At 49.3% G+C, this 25600-nt stretch overlaps 1 protein-coding gene across 1 annotated transcript in view; it reads right to left on the reverse strand.

The window, feature by feature from the left end:
• Positions 1-2159: 2159 nt before the first annotated feature.
• The window catches only part of LOC123377552 (transmembrane protein 47-like), a 29408-nt gene continuing 5967 nt past the window's right edge, over positions 2160-25600 (reverse strand). Inside the window, exons 3-4 of the mRNA XM_045030598.1 lie at positions 6431-6571; positions 2160-3806 (exon numbers count right to left, since the gene is read on the reverse strand). Coding sequence (XP_044886533.1) covers positions 3625-3806; positions 6431-6571 — 323 coding nt within the window. The 3' untranslated portion in view covers positions 2160-3624. The remainder of the gene's footprint in view (positions 3807-6430; positions 6572-25600) is intronic.

Genomic DNA, 25600 nt, shown 5'->3' on the forward strand with positions numbered 1-25600 from the left:
ACAGGAAAATATTAGTGTGTGCGCTGCAGTCAAGCTCCCCTCACCCCACTCCACCACCTCCTCCTCCTCCTCCTCCCCTGAGTGCGCTGTGTCTCCGTTCCTCCACCTATCTCCCAGCGCTTGCCGCTGCCAAACAGCTGTTTGGTGGTGTAATAAGGTCCAGGAGGGAGGGGGATTAGCGGGAACCTGGCGTGCTCAGGGAAGGAGGCAGGGAAGAGGTGGGGCCAGGGCGGGGATTTGGCGAAGGAGTCAGAATAGGGGCAGGGAGGGGGCAGAGTTGGGATGGGACTTTGGGGAAGGGGTTGGAATGTGGGTGGAGCAGAGGCAGGGCGGAGGCAAACGGGGGGAGGTGTCAGTAATGCTGCCCTCGGGCCAATGTACTAGTCCTCATGTGGCCCTCGTGGTCATTTGAGTTTGAGACCCTTACTGTAGTGTGTTGGGTTTCACTGAAGAATACTGGAGTGCCATTTTGTTAGGGATATGGCCACAAGATTCATGAATCTTGTCTACATTAGGTAAAATAAATCTGACATGGACTGAACAGCACAATGTTACTGTTTGAGCAGTGGCAGGGGGGAGTGGCAGTTTAGTTTAAACCCCAGTTTTCACTGTGCATGAATAAAAATGATCTCTTTTTCTAAAATGTTCCATGGAAACTGAGATTTAAATCCCTGTAGTACTGTGAACCCGAACACAGCAGCAGGGTTGTGCTTATGCTGTAAACTGATTAGGAAAGGACTATAATACAAAGCTGGCCTGTTCAGGTTCACCCCTTCCAGTGACTGATGTGCAAAACGAAAATATCAGAGAGCAAATTAGAATTTTAAAATCCTTTGTATTTTAATTCACTTAAGGGGCCAAGGGAGGTCGAGCATCCTCCGGCGCGAGCAGAAGTCGGTGCCTATGAATTTGGCTCCAGCATGGCAGTGGGGAATACAAGCCACTGGCTGCATTGAGATGAGAGATCCCCCTGAAGTCCCCACTTCCCCTGGTATAGGGACTCGGCAATGAGGCTGAACCTGACCCTGACACAATGCAAGGGCTGGGCCTGTCCCAGAAACACCCTGGGCTCCTGCCCCTCTGTGCCAAGCGCACCTGATGTGGGCGAGCAGGTCCAGCCCAGCAGGATCCAGTCATGGAGGGGCTTAGTGTGGGGGGATCCAAGTGTGGGGTGAGAGGTTTCTGTATGGGGCACTCTGGATGCAGGTGGCTCAGTGGGAGATCTGAATGCACAGAGGCTTGCTGGGGAGGTTCCAGGTGCAGGGGCAATGGGACTCTGCAGGAGATCCAGGTGAAGGTGGTTGGCACTCAGCAAGGGGGTCTGGGTGTGGGGAGATGGGCTTGGTGGGGGGGTCTGGGTGTGGGGGGATAAATGGGGAAGTCCAGGTTCTGGGGGAGTGGGGCTTGATGGGGTGAGGGTCCAGGTTCAGCTGGTTGGGGCTCAGTGGGGTGAGGGTCCGGGGGGCTCCTCAGAAGGGTCCAGGTGTAGGGGGGTAAGAATTGTCAGGGTGAGGGATCAATGGGCTTGCTTAACAGGGGAGCGGCAGGGGGTTCAGGGCAGGGGGTTGGGTGCAGGGTGCAGCAGTCGGCTCAGGAAAGAGGCTTGTGGGGGCAGGGATAGCTCAGTGGTTTGAGTGTTGGCCTGCTAAACCCAGGGTTGTGAGCTCAATCCTTGAGGGGGCCATTTAGGGATCTGGGGTAAAAACTGTCTGGGGATTGGTCCTGCTTTGAGCAGGGGGTTGGACTAGATGACCTCCTGAGGTCCCTTCCAACCCTGAGATTCTATGATACTGCATGCTGGACTCCCACTTTCCCCCCATGATTCCCCTATCCCCCTTTCTTCTCCATCCCCATCCCTTCACTTCCACATTCCCCTCCCCCGCCATGTTCAACCCCCTTCCTTCCATACTGTCTCCCCTTCCCTCATTTCCCCGCACCTCCCCCTTACCTAGCCCCACCACGGGCACTCGTTGAACAGAAAACAGGAAGGCTCCCAGAACACAGAAGAGGAGCATAACTAGCACTAGGACCCAGGAGGCACCGTTCATCTGCAGAGTCGGGGAGCCCAGACGTAGCCTCCTTCAGCTGGGCAGGTTTGCGCTTGCTGAATGAGAGGGCAGTGGCACGTAATCCCGTCTGCCTCCTGTGCCTTGCCTCTGTTGGGGGGGCAACCCCCCCCCCAAAAAAACTGCACACATGGACGTCCCTTACCCCTTGCGCAGTTTCCCTGCTGTTTTCTGCAGGAATTCAGGGTGTGGGGGAGGCATTTTCTGTGGGCACACAGTCCAGCAGAATCCCCCCAGGAGTACACCAGGTAATTGGGTATCTAGTTGGCTATTAGTACACCAGTACCTTGCACGAACCTATTTCAGAGGCCAAATGAAAAAGTGGTTGTTCTAAGCCATAGGAAGATTTTCTGAGATATGGCCTGCATGTGAACCAAACACATTTCAGAAGAAACATTCCAACTAAGTTGTCAATACAAATCTATGAAATACAGTCATTTATAAACATGATCTACTGTGCAAGTTGTAATCCTGCAAAAGCTAAGCTGGATACCTATCTCGGTTGTAGTTGGTGTGGGCACCTTGACAACTCAACCTAGGTTTGTGAATCTATGACAACATATATCCTAATAAAAACCCATTCACCCAATAGTAAGACAATTATTGCTTACAGTATTTTTTGGCAGTACATGTTGCCATTAAGCCAGATCCTAAGTTTTTCCTCCCTCTTGCCTTTTGGGGGGGGGAGGGGCGGGAGGGAGGAGGGAAAGCATTTGTATTATTGACATAGGCTGGAAAGAATTCAGGCATAGAAAGCCTCATGCTATTTCAGGAATGTGTTTGCTTTGCAGCACTCCCTCTGCTGCATCTGCTGTGCACGTTAGCTCCACAGGGCTTAAACTGCAGTGCCTGCCTATTTATATCCCAGACCTTTACAGCTCTGACCTCTCTTCATATGCTCCAGTGGCTAGGTCACCTGAGCCACTAAAGACTGAAAGAAATGTATATGCAGGTTCTTTCTCTAATTTATTCTTCTCTGCATCAGAAGACATTCTGTACTGTGCAGCCACCGAAAGGCGAGATGCAGCAGTCAAACTCTGCACACTTATCTAAAAGAGAGCGTGGCTTCTCCAGGAGCTAGTGGTCACTCCAAAGTCACATGGAATAGACAAGTCTTTACAAAACCCAAACTCTGAATTATTTCTTACAGCATCATGTGTCAAAATTGTATCAAAATAAAAGCAGGCTTCACCCCTTAACTAATACAAGTCACTCTCTACAATTCAGAGAAAACTGTCCTGTATAAAAAAGGAAAGGAAAAAACCATGAGATGACTGAGAGAACAGCTGGTTATTTTGATGAGCTACAACCCATTTCTCTCTCCACATTCCCCCTACCACCTTAATGAGTGTCCAGTTCCAGATCTTCACAACCACATCTTTCATTAAGGCTTGTTGATTTCTTGCAAAACTTTTGTTTCGGTGTCTTAGAATAGGTGCTCTAAAAACCCCAGTGGACCCAACAGCCCTCCTCCCTTCCCTGCCCCTCATGCTCTGGTCCAGTCAATCTAATGGTAGTCCAGTGATCTGCTGTGGCTGGCCAGCAACTCTGCCCAACCCTAGTAGTAGGCGTCCTCGTAAACGTCCGTGCGCAGGCAGTACAGGATGGCTGCACCCAGCATGAAGATAGCGGATCCCCAGCCCAGGCCGTATCCCCAGTTGAACTCGTGGTAGCTCTTCAGCATGCTGCTGTCAATGAATTTGATTGGATAGAGAATCAAGGCACACACTTGCAGAACCACTGGAAATGGGGAAAAGACATCTGGTTAAAGTCTAGAAGAGGAAAGAAGTAATGCAGCAAGTTCATGCAGCAGCTGTTAGTGGCTTTATTGGTCTTGGTCACACAGTTCTCCCAACCTCCTTCCCATCCAGCTTGTCTCTTGGGCAAAGTACAATCACCCTCTTTCCCTCAGGTGTGCCTGGCCCAATGTCAACAGTACCAATGCTGTGAACTTCTTCACCACAGTGCCATCAGCCTGGTAGGATGCCAGCAGCGTAAGTGTCCTCCAAGCTCAGCAGCTATCACTACTTGCTCTAGCTCATGTGTCATCTCCCTCACAAGAGTGCCCTTCTCGTGACAGCCCAGCATCACAGCACTTCTGCCTCAAGCCCTTTATCTCAGAGCCTTGATGCTGGAACCCTCCACCAGCACTTTTCCATGTCTCACTCAGTAAAGCCACAAATAGTGCCGGATTGTTTTTCAAGCAGTTTTCCCTCACCTCACTTTCCATTTGGGATGAAATTTAACATTAGTACCATATTAAGGCACTTGCAAGGTCTAGAGCAGAGGTGTGCCATGTAGAGTTAAGACCATCTCTATTTAGATGAGAGTGTAGCTCAGGGCATTTTTTGGTATTGGAAAGTCTTGGTTGGGTTATTGGCCATGCAACACCAGAACGAGGAGGGGTTGGTTCTAAATGTTATTTTATGCACGTTCCCAGCCAGATTTTGGAGAAAGAGAACAGGTGGGCTAAACATAGTAATACTGTGCCATTAAAGCAGGTCAAGGCAGTGTCTGTAGTATTCAAAACCCTTTAAAAAGGAGCCTTAAGACGAAGGAAGGAGTTCATAATGGACGTCTACCTTAAATGAATTAAAATACAAAGGATTTTAAAATTCTAATTTGCTCTCTGATGTTTTCTTTTTGCACATCAGTCACTGGAAGGGGTGAACCTGAACAGGCCAGCTTTGCATTATAGTCCTTTCCTAATCAGTTTACAGCATAAGCACAACCCTGCTGCTGTGATCGGGTTCACAGTACTACAGGGATTTAAATCTCAGTTTCCATGGAACATTTTAGAAAAAAAGAGATCATTTTTATTCATGCCCAATGAAAACTGGGGCTTAAACTAAACCGGCCACTGCTTAAACAGTAACATTGTGCTGTTCAGTCCATGTCAGATTTATTTTGCCTAATGTAGACATGAATCTTGTGGCCATATCCCTAACAAAATGGCACTCCAGTATTCTTCAGTGAAACCCAACACACTACAGCAGGGGTCTCAAACTCAAATGACCACAAGGGCCACATGAGGACTAGTACATTGGCCCGAGGGCCGCATTAGTGACACCTCGGCCCCGCCGCCCTCGGCCCCGCCCCCACTCCACCCCTTCCATGAGGCTCAGCCCCTGCCCTGCTTCTTCCCACCCCTTCTCTGCCCCCATTCCAACCCCTTCCCCAAAATCTCCACCGCAACTCCACCCCCTCCCTGCCCCCAGGGGGTGCAGGAGGGGTGTGGGGTGTGGCAGGGCCTCAGGGCAAGGAGTTGGGGTGTGAGGTGCAGGAGGGATGAGGGGTGCGGCAGGGGGTCAGGGCAGGGGATCAGGGTGCAGGAGGGGTGCAGCAGGTGGCTCAGGGCAGTGGGTTGGTGTGTGGGGTGCAGGAGGGGTGAGGGGTGTGGCAGGGGGTCAGGGCAGGGGATCGGGGTGCAGGAGGGGTGTGGCAGGGTGCTCAGGGCAGTGGGTTGGGGTGCAGGAGGGGTGCGGGGTGTGGCAGGTGGCTCAGGGAAGGGGATTGGGGTGCAGGAGGGGTGCAGGGTGCAGCAGGGAGCTCAGGGCAGGGGGTCAGGGTGCAGGGTATGGCAGGGGTCAGGGTGCGGCAGGGGGATCAGGGCAGGGGGTCGGGGTGCAGGGTGCTGCAAGGGGCTCAGGGCAGGGGGTTCGACTGCAGGAGGGGCTCGGAGGGCGGGCTCTGGCCCAGCGCACACCGGGGGCAGGGCAGTGCCACTCCGATGCACACCGGGCCAGAGCCGCTCTACGTAAATGCTGGGGAAGGGTGGGGGGGCCGCGAGGAGCTCGCGGGCTGCAGAAAATAACCTTGCGGGCCACAGGTCCCTGCACTACAGCTTATCACAACCACACTGCAGTTTCTGGAGAGCCTGCTAGTTAACAGGAGTGCATTGTAAGAAATTGAAACCACAGCTGTTCTTTGCATCATATGGGGACATGCTATGGCTAGCTGTTGGCAGCTGGATAAAGTGTGAACACACTCTGGTGAGACCCCTATTGGTGAGAAGGAGGCTAAGGGCTGCACCTAAGGTGCATAAATGGGGCAGAATAATGCCACCGATCTTTAATGCAGAGTTGCAGCCCAGAAAGGCTACAGGCCCCAAGAGATCCAGGGTTCCCATCTTGAGCCAGAGGGCTGCACCTCTATATTAAAGATGAAGCAGGTTTGAGTCACATTTCACAATTCTGCAGATTTTATTTAGTCTGTAGGCTCCAGTTTTTGGAGCAGTCTGACGGCAAAATCCTACCCTGCCCTTGGATTTCAATAGAGTTGCAGGAGACGCAAGTCAGGAGACACTTTATCCTTTAAAGTAGCCAAATTTGTATTCTCTTTCTAGAGCAGTGACTTATAGGTACCTGCAACCAAGAGAAGAACAGCAACAACTCTGTAGTACCGCCTGGGAGTGCCTAGGCAGAAGGAGACCAGGGAGGCAAGGAACGACAGCAAGGTGATAATGGCTGCCGTCAGGATTAACACCAGAGTAGCCACTTGCCAGTCTAGAAGAGGAAAGGACACAATTGGGGAAGAACCCCTCGTTAATGAAGAAACAGCCTCATACTCTCAGGCTGCGACAATAAAACATCCCCACACTAATCCCACCCTGAGATCTGGGATTTTCCCATAATCTTCAAAAATCCTAATGCCCAGCCACTGGTTTCGCAGTACTTATGATCTACCGAGCCGGCACACACATTATAGATTAGAGAGCATTAACATTTCAGAAATGCAATTCATGGTGGAGGAGGTTTGGTGATGGTGATGGAAGAAAAGTCACAGAAGGTATCCTTAGTGCAAGACCATTTCTGAACCTGGAAATCTGGCACCAAGTGAAACTGAAGGAGGTCATTGAATGCTCTGCAGCAAAGCAACAGAAGAAGCCTTTGAGGAAAAGTAGGAGGTAGCTACAGACATGGAGGGACTAAGAAATTATGAGAAAGTTAGAAAATAGGGACACAACTAGGAAAAGGAAGGATTTAAGAAGTTCCTTGATGCCTCATATCTTGGATTTCCAAAAGGAGCAGAAACTATGTTTTATAGTCCATTGTGGGTTCACCGTTTTATGATAGCACCAAAATGGTCAACAGAGAATTAGATGCAATTCTTCTTATGATGCCTGAAAGAGTCACACAAGAATTGTGCCTCTCAAAGAGACCATGGACCAAATTCATGGCTGACACAAGCAGGTACAGCAATTCCAGCTACTTCAAAAGAATGGCCCTCTGACCCCAGCCTGTCTCTAGAGCTGACCTCTGGGTCTAGCGGTCTCATCCTGAGCACCTGGTCTGAGACACATTTTATGTAGCTTTAGTAATCAAGAGATGAAGAGTTAAAAATGTTCACCGCAGTGCTGGCTCTGCTGCAGAGGAAGGGGCTGCAAAAGGGCCCCTAACTCTCTCTGGAGAATGACTTTCTTTGCTTTGTTATGTTGGGTTCTTTGTTGTTTCAGGTGGTGGGGTTTTTTTAGCAGTTTAATAACAAAGTCTATTGTTCAGACAAAAAATATGTATGTAAATTGGAGAATGTAAAATTCATCCATGCCCCCTCAAAGTCTGGCATCAGGGAATGCTGTCCATCTTTCCCTAGCCATGTCCCACCTCTCCCTTCTCAGAGCAAAGGATAGAACCCAGGACTTCTGACTCCCATCCCCCCTGCTCTAACCACTAGACCCTGCTCCCTTCTCAGAGGTGGTGTTCAAGCCAAATGGCCAGATGACAGCAGAGTACTGGGGACTAATGTGTTTTTCTTCTGTTTCCTGGTGAGAAAAGGACTTTGGACCCCATGCTTATCTCAGAGGGGATGATCTTGAGACATCCTGGCGATGTGCAGTCACTGTATATCTGTATGGAATCTGGCAGCTCTTGTGGGTTGTCATAAACATAGAGATAAGGGTAGCATAAAATCTCTCCTGGGCAGCTGTACTGAATCGCTTTACCTGTAAGGGGTTAAGAAGCCCAAATAACCTAGTTGGCACCTGACCAGAAGGACCACTGAGGAAAGAAGATACTTTCGAATCTGCCGGGGAGGGAGAGGCTTTGTTTGTGGCTCTCTTTGTTGTTCCCTCTCCGGACAGCGAAAGAAACCAAGCAGGGAAAATATCTCCTGAAAATATACCTGGAATAATCCATTTAAGAATTACAGACATTGTAAGTAAGGCAAGGAAATGCGTTAGGTTATCTTTTGTTTTAGCTTGTGAATTTTCCCTATGCTAAAGAGGTAGTTTCATTCCTGTTTTGTAACTGTGACGCTGAACCAGAGGGAAATCCTCTGTGTTTTAAATCTTTTTATTTACCCTTTAAAGTTACCTTCCATCCTGATTTTGCCGGTGTGATTCTTTTACTTTTTCTTTATAAATAAAGTTCTTCTTTTCAGAACCTGATTGATTTTCAGTGTCCTAAAGACAAAGGCTTTGGTCTGTGCTCACATTGCTAACCAATTGGTTGGTATATTATTCTCAAGCCTCCCCGGGAAAGGGGGTGAAGGGGCTTGGGGGAATATTTTTGGGAGATAGGGACTCCAAATGACCCTTTCTGGAATTTTGTGCAAATCATTTGGTAGAGGCAGCAATACCGCCCAAGGACAAGGAAAGGATTTTGTGCCTTGGGGAAGTTTTGAACCTAAGCTGGTGGAATATAAGCTCAGGGGGTCTTTCATGCAGATCCCCACATCTGTACCTCAGAGTTCAGATTGGGGGAGGAACCCTGACATGGGTGTATATTGCCATAGATCAATGTATGCAGTTCCCACCAACACCGGTAGGAATTTTGTGCCTATACAAGCCCTGCACCTCAGAACTTACTGCTTGATTTGTAGCCAGAGGATAACTGGAAGGGATTTCTCTTACAAGGTGGAGCACAGGAATAGGTTTCTTTGCAACTGTTAATATCCTGAATGCATACCTCTCATTTTCAGGTTTGGGACAGTCAGGATCTTGCATGTCTTAATAGGTCAGGCAAGCCCTAAATTAGTCAGTTACATTCAGCTGGCCTTGCCAGTTTGCTCCATTTGGGCAGGAGACAAGTTTGGGTGGAACTGTTCTCACTATAACACCCAGCTCCTCTCCTGGTGTCAAGACTGCCTACATTAGAAGTTTACAAAACCCAGAAGTTATTTGCTTTGCATGTTCTAAACATGCTTTACTGCACCAATTCCACACCACGGGGTGTTACTTCGCAACATCACAGTGATATCACTTAGTCCTACTGCAAGGGCTGGTGAATTTACAATCTTGTTTCTGTGCTAGAAAAAGGGACCTTACTCAGAAGGAAATGGGATCCTGCAACAAGACAGGTTGAAGCTTGTAGAGCAGCGATTAACCAAAAATAAATACTTTAAGAACTACGTTGGCAGGTACATTCTACCCCTCTCAGAACAGGCCTAACTCAAGGTATGAGGCATCCAGAAGGAACACTCCATTAGTCAGACTTTGCTAGAGACATTCCACCCTCGTAGGACTCAAGCAGGGTTTGCAAGTCATGCAGTGTGGACGTGTAAACCATGCCCGCTATATTCCTAACTAAGAATAGATACCCATCGGTCTTGGATGGCTTTTTAGACACAACAAATCCTGCATTTTGGCCAGGGGTTGGACTAGATGACCCTTGTGGTCCTGTATCAGAGGGGTAGCCATGTTAGTCTGGTTCTGTAGAAGCAGCAAAGAATCCTGTGGCACCTTATAGACTAACAGACGTTGTGGTCCTGTCTAACCCTATGATTCTAAACCAGCCATATTAAGCTCTTCACCCTGAATTGGTTGCGTGTGCAGGGATAGAAGAGAGCTTGCTTCTCCAGGGCCAAGAAACAAACCCAGAAATGCTAGGCACTTTGAGTCACAACAGGGCATTTCAACACAGCTATGTCTATCTCGAGACCCTGGGGGGTTAATCCACTGCTGCTCTGCACCTTGCGTTAGGTACACCAGTGCAGCGTGTGTGTGAAACTAACATTAACTGTAAAATGCTGCCTAATCAGAAAGTGGTTTCGCCTTTCACTGGGTGCTGGTGTACGGTACCTAACACAGGGTGCAGGGCAGCAGCGAGACAGGGACAATAATTCTGAAAGAAAAAGGATGCAGGTTGATGGCAAAAGCTGCCCATGGAGAGGTGTGGGGAAAGTAAATCCTGTGCTGGGAGTTCACTCTAAGCCAGGCTGCAGCCTGTGTGAAACACAAACAAATGAAGCATCTGGAAATGTTGGGCTTTTCACTCATCTTTTATTGCCACAACAAAGGACTTTCCTGAGCTCCTATTAATCAGCAATTACTAGCAGGGCCATGTCCCAAACTCCCTCAGCCCCATGTCAGCATAAGCCAGATGGAGCTGCAAGGACAGAGGAGCCTAGGGGAGGGAAAGGGCTTCTTGCATTGCTTGGGGAAGAAACAGCCTGGTTTTGGGGAACTGTGCTGCAAAAGCAGGGGGAGGGAAAGAGCCCAATGGCTGATTGTCTACATAAGCAGGACTCTGCCATAGCTCCATAAAAGTTTGTCTGGCCCTTTACCCACCTCCTGCCCCCAGGGAATGCCTTCTATTGACCTGCCCTGGTACAGTCCATGGCCCCTCCCTCCCTGCCTGTGGCTCTTGTCCTGGCACTTTCCAAGGGGAAGGGGAGCAGATGGGCAGGGGGGGCTCCAGGCCCCAGCACAGGCAAGCCGCCGAAGGCAGCCTGCCTGCCGTGCTTGGGGCGGCAAAATGCCTAGAGCCGCCCCTGCAGATGGGGGCGCTCCTCCAGCTCAAAATATTGAGCCGCTAAAGCTCAGTTTAAAGTTTAGCCCAGGCCAGGTCTACATTAGAACTTTTCCTGGTACAGTAGTGTCAGGTGTGATTTTTTTTTTAAATTTTTTAATAGTGTTTCTATATTGGCAAAAGCCCTAATGTAGATGCAGTTATTCCAGCATGATTCTATTTGCAGGTATAGCTCATTTTGTTTCCCACAACTCTACAATCCTCTTCTGACTCATTGCTGTCCTGGTCTTACCTCAGCTCTGCTACTGCACCTCAGTCCCAAAGCACAGCATCCCCTGCTGTTCGAGGCTGACCTGGGGCACCCATTAGCATGGCTGGGAAATGCTAAACACTGTGATTCTGTGATATGGCAGGAGATGGTGATGACCAAATCACTTTTGGCCTCTGGCCACCAAAGATATCCGGATAGGCTAATGCCCAGCCAACCCTACTGTCCTGCCAATGGCCCCAAGAACCTACTTTTCATGAGGATCCTTTTAAACTGCAATAAACTGGCCTTGCAATAAACTGGCTGCAGGAAGGCAGCACACACTGCAGTCCCATGAACTGGATGTCCTATGGGACACATGGTTAGTCCTGTGCACTTGGCAACTCACTAAATGAACTCTTGGTAGTGATTCTAATGTCCTTTGTAAAGCAAGCTGTGGGGCAGGTGAACTACAGTCACCACACAGAGCAGACCTACAAACAAACACCTCCCTTGCTGTACCTACTGAACACATACTTCTTTGACAATTAGAAGCTGAGCAGCCATTCAGAGTCTGTCTTCACTGCAGTTAACCTGGGCTCTTACTTGAGCATTGCCCTGAACCCCTCTCCAGTCTGCACACATAAACCTTGGGCATAAATTTGGTGGTGCTTTCAACCCAGGCTAGCTGGCTCATCTGGGTCTAATGCCCAAATGAGGCTTTCATTCAGGCTGGTGACCCACCCTCTCTACAGGGAGGATGCAGGCGGAGCCACTCATGTGCTGATAGACCTTCTGGGCACATGGAGGAGAACTGGGAGGACAGACAAACTCTCCTACAATTCACTCCAGGAATCAGAGCAGCTCAGCTTAATGCAGCACACAGAACCCTGGGACTTAGCCTTGGAAGTCCTAGCAACACATGAGGAGGGGACCAGTGAGGACACTAATTCTGGCATGGCTTTACAGGGTGGCTGCTCATACCTGAGCTAGGCTAAGCTGGACATTCAGACCCAGGTGCCTATCACTTGAGTTAAGTCTGCAGTGAAGACATGTCTATAGAGGTCAAAGCATGAGACTTGTGTCTCATGCCAGAGACGAGTAGGGAATAGGCGCAGCTGCAACTTAGTTGGCAGGGTGGGACGAACTCCCCTGCTGCATAGGACCTACTGTGTCTCAGGTAAGGGAATGGCACAGGGGTAGCCTCTCAAAGAATCTGACACCCTTATGCCTCCTTGTGGGATGGCAGTTAAGTCACCCCATGTCAGGACAGGTTCACTGGTCTGGAAGGAGAGCAGCAAGAAAAACAAATCTGAGGGATTCACCACAGACCGAGACGGAGGGAGGCCAGCAGGCTGAAGGGGACTCTGCAAAATCTGAGCCACACAGACCAGCTGGAAAGAGGGAAACCAGAGGTCCTATGGGATATCACCAGGGAAACCAGTTCTGGGTTCCCTTCCCAGAGGGGGCCTGTTAAGCCAGTTCTGCCATGAATATCAGGGAGCCCAAAGAGACTGGTGGAATAGGAGATCCAGGATGGATGCAGCAATTTTGGCTCCATTTAATGAGCCCCAGATGTGAGATGGGATGGGCAGCTGTACAATAAGTGTCATGTGCAAGAAAAACAGTCAGTCCTGCCAGGGATGGAAGAGAGGAGTGTCTTGGAAGACGGCTATACAAACATCTAAAGATTGTCATTCAGAAGGTCTGTATGTTTGGCCACCCCTGCAATACTGTATAGAAGAGACTCATTCCGAGTGTAAGATCTGCTGGAGGCAGGGGTAGGAGTGGGTTTTAGCTGGAGTGAGAGCTGTGTGAGGGAGAGGGTTTCAGTCTGAGCACATCTGGGAGTGTAGTAGAGGAGAACGATGGGGGTCACTGCAGGAGTGAAACTGGAGGGACAACACTCAGCAATGCAGGAGTGGAGTCTGCATGCTGGGGGTTGTAGTTCCATCAATAAAACTTGGGGTGTGCCTGGGGTAGCCCTCACTAAAAATGTCAAGGTCAGGGTAGGATGCAAAAGGAGAGCAGATTCTCCCAAAACTGGTGGTTAACACTGAAGTTAGAGTATCAGAGGGGTAGCCGTGTTAGTCTGGTTCTGTAGAAGCAGCAAGGAATCCTGTGGCACCTTATAGACTAACAGACGTTTTGCAGCATGAGCTTTCGTGGGTGAATACCCACTTCTTCTTGCATCTGAAGAAGTGGGTATTCACCCACGAAAGCTCATGCTGCAAAACGTCTGTTAGTCTATAAGGTGCCACAGGATTCCTTGCTGCTTCTACTGAAGTTAGACTCACCCCCAGTCACAAACTGCTCCTGATCCCCCACACTGGTTATCAAGAAGCTAAAAAAAGAAATCACATAGCCCCCTTATTGCATTCCAGTTCTCTGGCTCCCAGTCAGCATCTAGGTCCAATACAGTGAGAAGTTGTTTAAAAACTCTGCTCACTATATGACATGTTCTTCTGAACCCCTAAGGGCCAGGCACATTGCCAGGTCAATATTAGGTTGGATCTTACCCAAAATACCACGCTGCCAGCCAGTCCTTTAGTGTCTAAAACTAAAGGTTTATTATAAAGAAAAAAGAAAGAACAAGAAGAGAGTTATTAAATGGTAAAGCAATTAAATACATACAGAGACTTCAAAGTCTATATATCAGGTTCTTAGCTGTATTGGTGAGTTTGCTGGCTTGAAAGTCCCTCTGGAACACATCCACAGCTTGGATGGGTCATTCAGTCCTTTTTTCAGAGCTTCATTTATAGAAAAGTTACTCCAGAGGTAAGAATCATAGAATCATAGAACTGGAATGGACCTCGAGACATCATCTAGTCCAGTCCCCTGCACTCATGGCAGGACTAAGTATTATCTAGACCATCCCTGACAAGTGTTTATCTAACCTGCTCTTAAAAATCTCTAATGATGGACATTCCACAACCTCCCTAGGCAATTTATTCCAGTGCTTAACCACCCTGACAGTTAGGAAGCTTTTTCTAATGTCTAAGGTTTAGACCTCCCTTGCTGCAATTTAAGCCCATTGCTTCTTGTCCTATCCTCAGAGGTTAGGAACAATTTTTCTCCCTCCTCCTTTTAACAGCCTTTTACGTACTTGAAAACTGTTATCATGTCCCCTCTCAGTTTTCTCTTTTCCAGACTAAACAAACCCAATTTTTTCAATCTTCTAGACCTTTAATAATTTTTGTTACTCTTCTCTGGACTTTCTCCAATTTGTCCATATCTTTCCTGAAATGTGGCACCCAGAACTGGACACAATACTCCAGTTGAGGCCTAATCAGCATGGAGTAGAGCAGGAGAATTACTTCTCATGTCTTAAAAACAACAAGGAGTCCGGTGGCACCTTAAAGACTAACAGATTTATTTGGGCATAAGCTTTCATGAGTAAAAAACCTCACTTCTTCATGAGGTTTTTTACCCACGAAAGCTTATGCCCAAATAAATCTGTTAGTCTTTAAGGTGCTACCGGACTCCTTGTTGTTTTTGTGGATACAGACTAACACAGCTACCCCCGATACTTTTCTCATGTCTTAGCCCTGGTCTACACTACGAGTTTAAGTTGAATTTAGCAGCGTTAGATCAATTTAACCCTGCACCCGTCCACACGATGAAGCCATTTTTGTCGACTTAAAGGGCTCTTAAAATCAATTTCTGTACTCCTCCCCAATGAGGGGATTAGCGCCAAAATCAACCCTGCTGGGTCGAATTTGGGGTAGTGTGGATGCAATTTGACGGTATTAGCCTCCAGGAGCTATCCCAGAGTGCTCCATTGTGACAGCTCTGGACAGCACTCTCAACTCAGATGCACTGGCCAGGTAGACAGGAAAAGCCCCGCAAACTTTTGAATTTCATTTCCTGTTTGGCCAGCGTGGCGAGCTGATCAACACAGGTGACCATGCAGAGTTCATCAGCACAGGTGACCATGGAGTCCCAGAATCGCAAAAGAGCTCCGGCATGGACCGAATGGGAGGTACTGGATCGGATCGCTATATGGGGAGAGGAATCTGTGCTATCAGAACTCCATTCCAAAAGACGAAATGCCGGAATATTTGAAAAAATCTCCAAGGGCATGAAGGACAGAGGCTATAACAGGGACCCGCAGCAGTGTCACGTGAAACTTAAGGAGCTCAGGCAAGCCTACCAAAGAACCAGAGAGGCGAACAGCCACTCCGGGTCAGAGCCCCAGACATGCCACTTCTATGATGAGCTGCATGCCATTCTAGGGGGCGCCCCTACAACTACCCCACCCCTGTGCATGGACTCCGTCAATGGATTCTCATGCAACAGGGATGCAGATTTTGGGGACAAGGAAGATGATGAGGAGGAGGAGGTTGAAGATAGTGCACAGCAAGCAAGCGGAGAAACCGTTTTCCCCGACAGCCAGGAACTGTTTTCACCCTTGATCTAGTACCCTCCTAACCCACCCAAGGTGGCCTCCCGGACCTTGAAGAGCGGAGAAGGGATCTCTGGTGAGTGTACCTTTGTAAATATAATACCTGGTTTAAAAGCAAGCGTGTTTAATGATTAATTTGCCCTGAAGACTTGGGATGCATTGGCAGCCAGTAAAGCTACTGGAAAAGTCTATTAACGTGTATGGAGATGGAGCGGAAATCCTCCAGGGACATCTCAGTGAAGCTCTCCTGGATGTACTCCCAGGGTCACCTGATTGAAATAGGGAAATTTTATTAAGGGGACATTCAGAAGTGGCCGTTCCTGCTGGGCTGTTTGCCTGTGGCTGAACAGAAATCATCCCTGCTGTTAACCACGCGGTGAGGGGAGGGGTGAAGCGATCATCCCAGAGAATTGGGTGTGTGCGTGGGGTGGGGGGGGTTAGTTGGGTTTGTGCTGCACGTTAAACTGAAAACCACAGCCCCTCCTTTTAAATGGCCAACCCAATGGGTGCTTGGTATGGGAAATGAGGGCGCTGCTGTTTGAAACCATCCCCACATGTTATGAAGGTTAAAGAAGCCAGAAGACTGTGGCTTACCATGTCTGCCTGCAAGTCGAATTCTGTTGCCTGCCGGCCCTGCGTGTGTGATCTCTCACATCAAACCGGCAGGCCCTCAATATAAGAGGCAAAATGCGACCTTGTAAAGAAAGCACACATGCTATGTAATGTTAACAGTTTGGTTCACCATGAAAGAGTCTACCCATTGTTCTCTAAAATGTGTCTTTTTAAATACTACTCTCCCTTTTTTTCCTCCCACAGCTGCAAATGTTTCAACGCTCCCCGTATCATTTCCGTACAGAGGCTAGCGAAGATTAGAAGGTGAAAAAAACGCACTCACGATGAAATGTTCTCTGAGCTCATGCAGTCCTCCCACGCTGAAAGAGCCCAGCAGAATGCCTGGAGGCAGACACTGTCAGAGTGCAGGAAAGCACAAAATGAACGTGAGGAGAGGTGGCGGAAGCAAGAGGAGAGATGGTGGGATCAAGATGATCGGTTGCATAAGCATGATGAGAGGATGCAGGAAGCAATGCTTAGGCTACTGGAGGATCAAACTGATATTCTCCGGTGTATTGTTGAGGTGCAGGAAAGGCAGCAGGAGCACAGACTGCAGCTGCAGCCCCTGTGTACCCAACCACCCTCCTCCCCAAGTTCCATAGCCTCCTCACCCAGACGCCCAAGAACACGGTGGGGGGCCTCCAGACACCCAACCACTCCACCACAGAGGGATCCCCAAGCAACAGAAAGCTGGCATTCAATAAGTTTTGAAGTGCAGTGTGGCCTTGTCCTTACCTCCTCCGCCACCACCAGTGCTTCCCTCCTCCCCCACCCCTACTGGGCTACCTTGGCAGTTATCCCCCCATTTGTGTGACGAATTAATAAAGAATCCATGAATTTGAAACAACAATGACTTTATTGCCTCTGCAAGCGGAGATCAAAGGAAGGGAGGGCGGTTGGCTTACAGGGAAGTAGAGTGAACCAAGGGGCCGGGTTTTCATCAAGGAGAAACAAACAGAACTTTCACACCATACCCTGGCCAGTGATGAAACTGGTTTTCAAAGCTTCTCTGATGCGCACCGTGCCCTGCTGTGCTCTTCTAACCACCCTGGTGTCTGTATGCACGTAATCAGTGGCCAGGCGATTTGCCTCAACCTCCCACCCTTCCATAAACATCTCCCTCTTACTCTCACAGATATTGTGGAGCACACGGGAAGCAGTAATAATGATGGGAATATTGGTTTCGCTGAGGTCTAACCAGGTCAGTAAACTGCACCAGCGTGCTTTTAGATGTCCAAATGCACATTCTACCACCATTCTGCACTTGCTCAGCCTATAGTTGAACAGCTCCTGACTACTGTCCAGGGTTCCTGTGTACAGCTTCATGAGCCATGGCATTAAGGGGTAGGCTAGGCCCCCAAGGATAACTATAGGCATTTCAACATCCCCAGTGGTTATTTTCGGGTCTGGAAAGTAAATCCCTTGCTGCAGCCGTTCACACAGACCAGAGTTCCTAAAGATGCGAGTGTCATGTACCTTTCCCGGCCATCCCACATTGATGTTGATGAAATATCTCTTGTGATCCACCAGTGCTTGCAGCACCATTGAAAAGTACCCCTTTCGGTTTATGTACTGGCTACCTTGGTGGTCCGGTCCTAAGATAAAGATATGCGTTCTGTCTATCACCCCACCACAGTTAGGGAATCCCATTGCAGCCAAGCCATCAACTATGACCTGCACATTTCCCAGAGTCACTACCCTTGATAGCAGCAGCTCAGTGATCACGTTGGCTACTTGCATCACAGCAGCCCCCGCAATAGATTTGCCCACTCCCAACTGATTCCCGACTGACCAGTAGCTGTCTGGCGTTGCAAGCTTCCAGAGGGCTATCGCCACTCGCTTCTCAACTGTGAGGGCTGCTCTCATCTTGGTATTCTGGCACTTCAGGGTGGGGGAAAGCAAGTCACAAAGTTCCATGAAAGTGCCCTTCTGCATGTGAAAGTTTCACAGCCACCGGGAATCATCCCAGACCTGCAACACTATGCAGTCCCACCAGTCTGTGCTTGTTTCCCCGGCCCAGAATCGGCGTTCCACTGCATGAACCTGCATCATTACCACCATGATGTCCAAATTGCCAGGGCCTGTGCTTTGAGAGAACTCTGTGTCCATGTTCTCATCACTCTCATCACCGTGCTGCCGTTGCCTCCTCACCTGCTTTTGAAGTTTCTGGTGCTGCATATACTGCAGGATAATGCGCGTGGTGTTTACGGTGCTCATAACTGCCGCGGTGATCTGAGCGGGCTCCATGCTTGCCATGGTATGGTGTCTGCATGGAAAAAAGGTGCGAAACGATTTTCTGCTATTGCTCTCACGGAGGGAGGGGCGACTGATGACATGGCTTACAGGGTTGGCTTACAGAGAATTAAAATCAACAAAGGGGGCGGGTTTGCAACAAGGAGAAACACACACAACTGTCACACCGAAGCCTGGCCAGTCATGAAACTGGTTTTCAGAGCCTCTGTGATGCACAGCGTGGCTTGCTGTGCTCTTCTAATCACAAACAGCCTAGTCAGCAAACAGCACCAAAGAGCTTTTAAACATCCAAAGGCACATTCTACCACCATTCTGCACTTGCTCAGCCTATAGTTGAACTGTTCCTTACTACTGTCCAGGCTTCATGAGTCATAGGAGCAAGGGGTAGGCTGGGGTAGGTGCAATCGCGCGGTGCTGCCAGCTGGGAGAGCAGCCTGAGGCAGAAGCCTCCAGCTCACATGATATTCCAGGCAGGACTGAATCTCCATTAGACGAAACTTAAAGAAGAGAATGACCTGGAGTCACTCCCATTTATGTCCAGGCACCCCTGACCAACCTCACCAAGGTTGGCCAGGAGTACCCATGTCTGCCCAGGCGCCCCCGACAGACCTCACCAAGGTCGGCCAGGAGCACTCACGAGACAACGACGGTTAACCAACGTATTGCACCATCTCCACCGACAAGGCAAGGCAAGGAGATGCTGCTGTGTAGCACTGCAGTACTGCATCTGCCAGCAGCACCCAGGAGATGTACGGTGACAATGAGCTGAGCGGGCTCCATGCTTGCCGTGGTATGTCGTCTGCATGGGTAACCCAGGAAAAAAGGCGAGAAACGATTGTTTGCTGTTGCTTTCACGGAGGGAGGGAGAAAGGGAGGCCTGACGACATGTACCCAGAACCACCTGCGACAATGTTTTTGCCCCATCAAGCATTGGGAGCTCAACCCAGAATTCCAATGGGCGTCAGAGACTGCAGGCACTGTGGGATAGCTACCCACAGTGCAACGCTCCTAAAGTTGACACTAGCCTCGGTACTGTGGATGCACTCTGCCGACTTAATGCGCTTAGTGGGGACACATACAATTGACTGTATAAAATCGATTTCTAAAAAATTGACTTCTATAAAATCAACCTAATTTCGTAGTGTAGACATACTCTTAGTTACAACACTCCTGCTAATACATCCCAGAATGATGTTCGCTTTTTTGCAACAGCCTTACACTGTTGACTCATATTTATCTTGTGGTCCACTGTGACCCCCAGATCCCTTTCCGCAGTACTTCTTCCTAGGCAGACATTTCCCATTCTGTATGTGTGCAACTGATTGTACCTTCCTAAATGGAGTACTTTGCATTTGTCCTTATTGAATTTCATTCTATTCACTACAGACCATTTCTCCAGTTTGTCTAGATTATTTTGAATTTTAATCCTATCCTCCAAAGTACTTGCAGCCCCTCCCAGTTTGGTATCGTCCGCACACTTTATAAGTGTACTCTCTCCACCATTATCTAAATCATTGATGAAGATATTGAACAGAACCAGACCCAGACCTGATCCCTGCGGGACCTCACTCGTTATGCCCTTCCAGCGTAACTGTGAACCACTGATAGCTACCCTCTGGGAACAGTTTTCCAACCAGTTTTGCACCCACCTTACAGTAGCTTCATCTAGGTTGCATTTCCCTAGTTTGTTTATGAGAAGGTCATGCAAGACAGTATCAAAAGCTTTACTAAAGTCAAGATATAAGAAGCAGGAATGAAGACAAAATGGAGAAGAGGCAGCTGTATTTTATACCTTTTGCCATGTGCCTTGTACTTCCTTTGTCTTCTGGGGCACCTGGCATTGCCACTGTCGGAAGACAGGATACTGGGCTAGATGGACCTTTGATCTGACCTGGTTTGGCCATTCTTAGGTTCCTATGTCCCAAACACAAGCTTCACAGCACATGACATGGAAAAGCCTTAGAGTTCTGTTCACAGACATGCCCCTACATGTCTTGCTGACTCATCAGGTGTAGTTCCTGGCTTTTTTCAATGGGTTCAATGTATAGCCGATGTCCCTTGATGGGCCATCAAAAGCAGGTAAGGCAGTGATGATGCCAAGCTGTCTGGGGGTGTCACCCAGAACCACAGCACGAGTGTTGAAATACAGATATACCATACATATCAATAACTCACAATACAAAGGTGATACAAACTTATAAACAAGATAATCATACTAGGCAAATCATAACATTTTCACAGATACCTTAGATGGCATATTTGGTCAGATTCCTTGCAATTTTATAATACTGGTATCAACAATATGGCCTGCATTGTGCAGGAGGTCAGACTAGATGATCATAATGGTCCCATCTGACCTTAAAGTCTATGGGTATGGCTACACTTACGGTTTGCAGCGCTGGTAGTTTGCAGCGCTGGTCATCCAGCTGTGCAGGGCCAGCGCTGCAGTGTGGCCACACTGACAGCTACCAGCGCTGCAGTGTGGCCACATTGGCAGCATTTCCAGCGCTGTACTGAGAGGTGCATTGTGGGCAGCTATCCCACAGAGCACCTCATCCCGTTTTGGCGCCGTTTTGGCGCTGAGTATTGTGGGAAGGGGAAGGAAGTGTGTGGGTCATTCCGCTTCCTGTTCCAACGCCCCGTGGTGCATCGCTTCACTTCCCAGCAGTCACAGTTTCGCCGTCCACGTTTCTTGCCATTGTGAGTTCAGCACGCTGTGAAATGGAGCCTGAGCTGCTGAGGAATTTGCTGCTGACTGTCGCCAGCACATCACGTTTGGCAGTTGAGCTATTCCTCCTTCAGCTCCAAAGTGACAGTGAGGAGTCCAATGATGATATGGATTTGCCTAAAGCGGGTGACATGAAATTGCTTGTGGCGGTAACGGAAATGCTCAGCACCGTGGAACGCCGCTTTTGGGCTCGTGAGACAAGCAGTGAGTGGTGGGATCACATTGTCATGGAAGTCTGGGATGACGAGCAGTGGCTGCAGAACTTTCGTATGAGAAAAGCCACTTTCATGGGACTGTGTGCTGAGCTCGCCCCCACCCTGCGGCACAAGGACACAAGATTGAGAGCTGCCCTGACGGTGGAAAAGCGGGTGGCTATTGCAATCTGGAAGCTGGCAACTCCAGACAGCTACCGGTCGGTCAGGAACCAGTTTGAGGTGGGAAAGTCGACCGTTGGAATCGTGTTGATGCAAGTTTGCAGGGCCATTAATCGCATCCTGCTAAGGAGAACCGTGACTGTGGGGAACGTGCAGGACATTGTGGATGGCTTTTCAGAAATGGGTTTCCCTAACTGTGGAGGGGCAATAGATGGGACGCATATTCCTATTCTGGCACCACCCCACCTAGCCTACGAGTACATTAATCGCAAGGGGTATTTCTCTATGGTTCTCCAGGCGCTTGTGGATCACCATGGGCGTTTCATTGATATTTACACAGGCTGGCCTGGAAAAGTGCATGATGCACGCATCTTTCGGAACAGTGGCCTGTTCAGGAAGATGCAGGAAGGTACATTTTTCCCAGACCGAAAGATCACAGTAAGGGACGTTGAAATGCCCATTGTGATCCTTGGGGACCCCGCTTACCCATTAATGCCTTGGCTCATGAAACCATATACAGGGAAGCTGAACAGGAGCCAGGACCGTTTCAACTACAGGCTGAGCCGATGCCGAATGACTGTGGAGTGTGCTTTTGGCCGTTTAAAGGGGCGCTGGCGGGCGCTTTATGGGAAGCTAGACTTGGGGGAAAGCAGCATCCCTGCGGTTATATCCGCGTGCTGTACCCTCCATAATATTTGTGAAGGGAAGGGTGAAACATTCAGCCAGGCATGGACCAACGAGGTGCAAGTCCTGGAGGCTGAATTTGCACAGCCAGACAGCAGGGCTACTAGAGACGCCCACCACAGGGCAACAAGGATTAGGGATGCCTTGAGGGAGAAATTTGAGGCTGAAAGCCAACAGTAATGTTTTTTTGCCTTGACCAGGAGTGACGTGCACTGGTTACAGTGCTTTTAAGTGCCTGTGTTTTCCTTGATGTTTGTTACCTGTGTTTTCATTGGGGTTTGTTATCTTTCACTTTATGCAATAATAAAAACTGATTCATAATCAAAGAAATCATTTATTTAAAAAAAAGGAAGTACACGGGCAGGGGGGTTGGTTGTTGAACTGTACATTCATAGTTTTGCATATGTACTGCCAGGAGTGCTGTGCACCTCAGGATTGTACTGTTGCATGGTGATGGGGGTTGAGTGCAGAGGGTAAGGGTCGTAGTTCTCTGGGCTCATAGGTGACCGTACAGGTGTCGGGGGCAGCTGTTGATGGTGTAGGTAAGAACCTGGATGCTGGGGACGGGACTTGGAGCTGACATTGGTGCATAGGGGAAAGAGGTTTGGGAGGGTGGGGGTTTGGCACGGTAGTGCTCTGCCTGCATTGCTACCATTGACTGCATACAGTCTGTTTGGCGCGCAATGAGGTTTATAAGCTGCCTCGTGGTTTTCTTCAGCGTCAACGCCTTTCTCCTGCTTTCTGTTTGCCTCCAGTGATGCATCTTTTCTCTCCATTCCTGCGCATTTTTATTCTCTGTTGCACACTGGTTCATAACTGCCTTCACCAATTCTTCTTTGCTTTTGTTAGGTTTCCTCCTCAGGTTTTGAAGCTTTCTTTCAGTCACTGATAAGACCGGGCCAGGACTACTCAAGGTCACTGTAAAAATACAGCAAATGATACATTTTAAGAGAGCTTCCATTGTGTATAATCTGAAGTTATTTTAAAGTCTCACAAGCATTCCTCACACATTTCAGCAACTGCTAGAGAATTCACAGCCTCCCAGAAATGGTAATGGTAATTAACCCTGGGGTTTCCTTCCGCGGTCTGCTCGAGCAGGGTGCTTCCTGCTTCATGGCTAGGCTGCTTGTTTTGGGGCTTTGTTAAACGCAGCAGTGCCATGTCCCTCAGGAATTAACCCTGGGGTTTCCTTCCGCGGTCTGCTCGAGCAGGGTGCTTCCTGCTTCATGGCTAGGCTGCTTGTTTTGGGGCTTTGTTAAACGCAGCAGTGCCATGTCCCTCAGGAATTAACCCTGGGGTTTCCTTCCGTGGTCTGCTCGAGCAGGGTGCTTCCTGCTTCATGGCTAGGCTGCTTGTTTTGGGGCTTTGTTAAACGCAGCAGTGCCATGTCCCTCAGGAATTAACCCTGGGGTTTCCTTCCGCGGTCTGCTCGAGCAGGGTGCTTCTTGCTTCATGGCTAGGCTGCCTGTTTTGGGGCTTTGTTAACCCTGGGGTTCCTGGGGTTCCTGCCTGCCGCGCTATGCAGTTGGGGAAACCAGCACTGAAACACTCCCTCCATTTCCCACAGGAGTTAATACTTGAAGATATCTCCCTTCTGCGGGTTACCAAAGAAGCAAGGGAGGGTCTCCTACAACAATGCGGATTCCGCCCTGGCCCATATGCAGCTTGCCTCTGTGCAAGCATGGTTCCCCCTCCCCTCCTGGAACAGTGGCGTGGACGCGTTAGCCTGAATGGGACAGGGACCACAATGGCTCTCCCTTTAAACTTGGTCACGCGAATTGCCTATGCTCTTGCAGAAACTTTTGAAGAGATTACAGAGGCAGATTACTGCGACGTGATAGACCACATCAATGGGATATTCCATGTCTAGGCATGCAGGCATCCAGCCATACCATCCCCCCTCCTCTCCCAAAACCTTTGCATTGCAATAAAAGCTGCTTACCTGGGACCTGCTCCTGTGATTCTTCTGCACCAAGTTCCAGGGGCTGCGACTGGCTAGCTTCCTCCTGGCTTGAGAAGAGCTCCTGACTGCATGCCTCCTCCGGGGTGTCTTCCCCCACCCAGTAGCCTCACTGTCTGCCTCCCCCTCCTCTACCGGCTCTGAACTGTCCATCGTGGTCCTTGGATTTACAGAGGGGTCACCCCCATAAATCGCATCCAGCTCCTTGTAAAACCGGCAGGTCGTGGGGGCACTGCCTGATCTGCGGTTCCCCTCACGTGCTTTGCAATAGGCACTCCGGAGCTCCTTTACTTTTACCCTGCACTGCAGCGCGTCACGCTCATGGCCCCTTTCCAGCATGGCTCTCGATACCTGGGCAAAGGTATCATAATTCTTACGGCTAGAGCGCAGCTGTGCCTGCACAGATTCCTCCCCCCAAACACTGATGAGGTCCATCAGCTCGCCATTGCTCCATGCTGGGGCTCGTTTGCCACGTGGAGGCATGGTCACCTGTAAAGATTCACTGATTGCATTCCATACCTGGCTGAGCAAACAGGAAGGGGATTTTTAAAATTCCCGGGGCATTTAAAGGGCGGGTCACCTGAGGCCAGGGAAGTAGAGTCTGACCTGATGAGCAGAGTGGCTGAACAGGTATTCTGGGATACATCCTTATACCCTGGAGGCCAATCACAGCGCTGGTGTGTGGCCACACTTGATGACCAGCGCTGCAGCACCAGCGCTGGAATCCTTATTCCCCATGCCGAGAGGGGTGTACGGCCAGCGCTGCAGCCAGGGAGTTGCAGCGCTGGAAGTGCCTTGCAGGTGTGGCCACTTACTAATTGCAGCGCTGGTGGAGGCTTTCCAGTGCTGCAAATCGCCAGTGTAGCCATACCCTATGAGTCTATAATATCATGTCTCCCAGATTCCATAGTGTCACAGGGGGGCTATTCACAGACTTGCATTCAGGAGTTGGCCAACACTCAAGATCTCAGGCACCTCTGACATTTGCAGCAGTCTGATAGTTCATCCAGAAGGGCAGCCAACTGCTTCTCTGCTATTGTTTAAGAGTCTAAGACAACTTGCTTCTGCTTTGAATCTGACATCCTGCGTATTCTCAGCTTGTGTTTCACAGAGGGAGAGGTCTAAAGAATGTTTGGCACCGGATCCTGCTTTATTGGCCAGCAGACCAAACTGTCCCATCTCCAGAGCAGCCAAGTCAATTAAGGGAGCAGTGAGTCAGCCACCAGCTGAAATCCACTCCCAGTGTACCACCCTGGCACAACCAACCCTAACAGCTCCACCTGTACGAGAGTCAGCTGCAGTTTTCAGCTATCCATAACTCCCAGATAAAAGCCAGTACTGTGCATTTCTCTAATGGCTTGAAAGATCCCAAAGCACTTTACAAGCTATAAGAATAAAGGATTGCTTCATCCCAAACTGAAATGCAGCCACCTCAGGTAGAGAAGCTGAATGACATTACTTTGTTTAGGACAGGAAGTGAACTTTATAGCCAATTAAATTCCCTCTGCAGTCTTTCGGCAGACAGTGCAGTTACGTAAACTGGAATTTGTCCAGAACACTGGGGTTCATTCCCCTGCTCTTGCA

This window comes from Mauremys mutica, chromosome 9, assembly GCF_020497125.1.
Source record: "Mauremys mutica isolate MM-2020 ecotype Southern chromosome 9, ASM2049712v1, whole genome shotgun sequence".
NCBI classification, from domain to species: Eukaryota; Metazoa; Chordata; order Testudines; family Geoemydidae; genus Mauremys; species Mauremys mutica.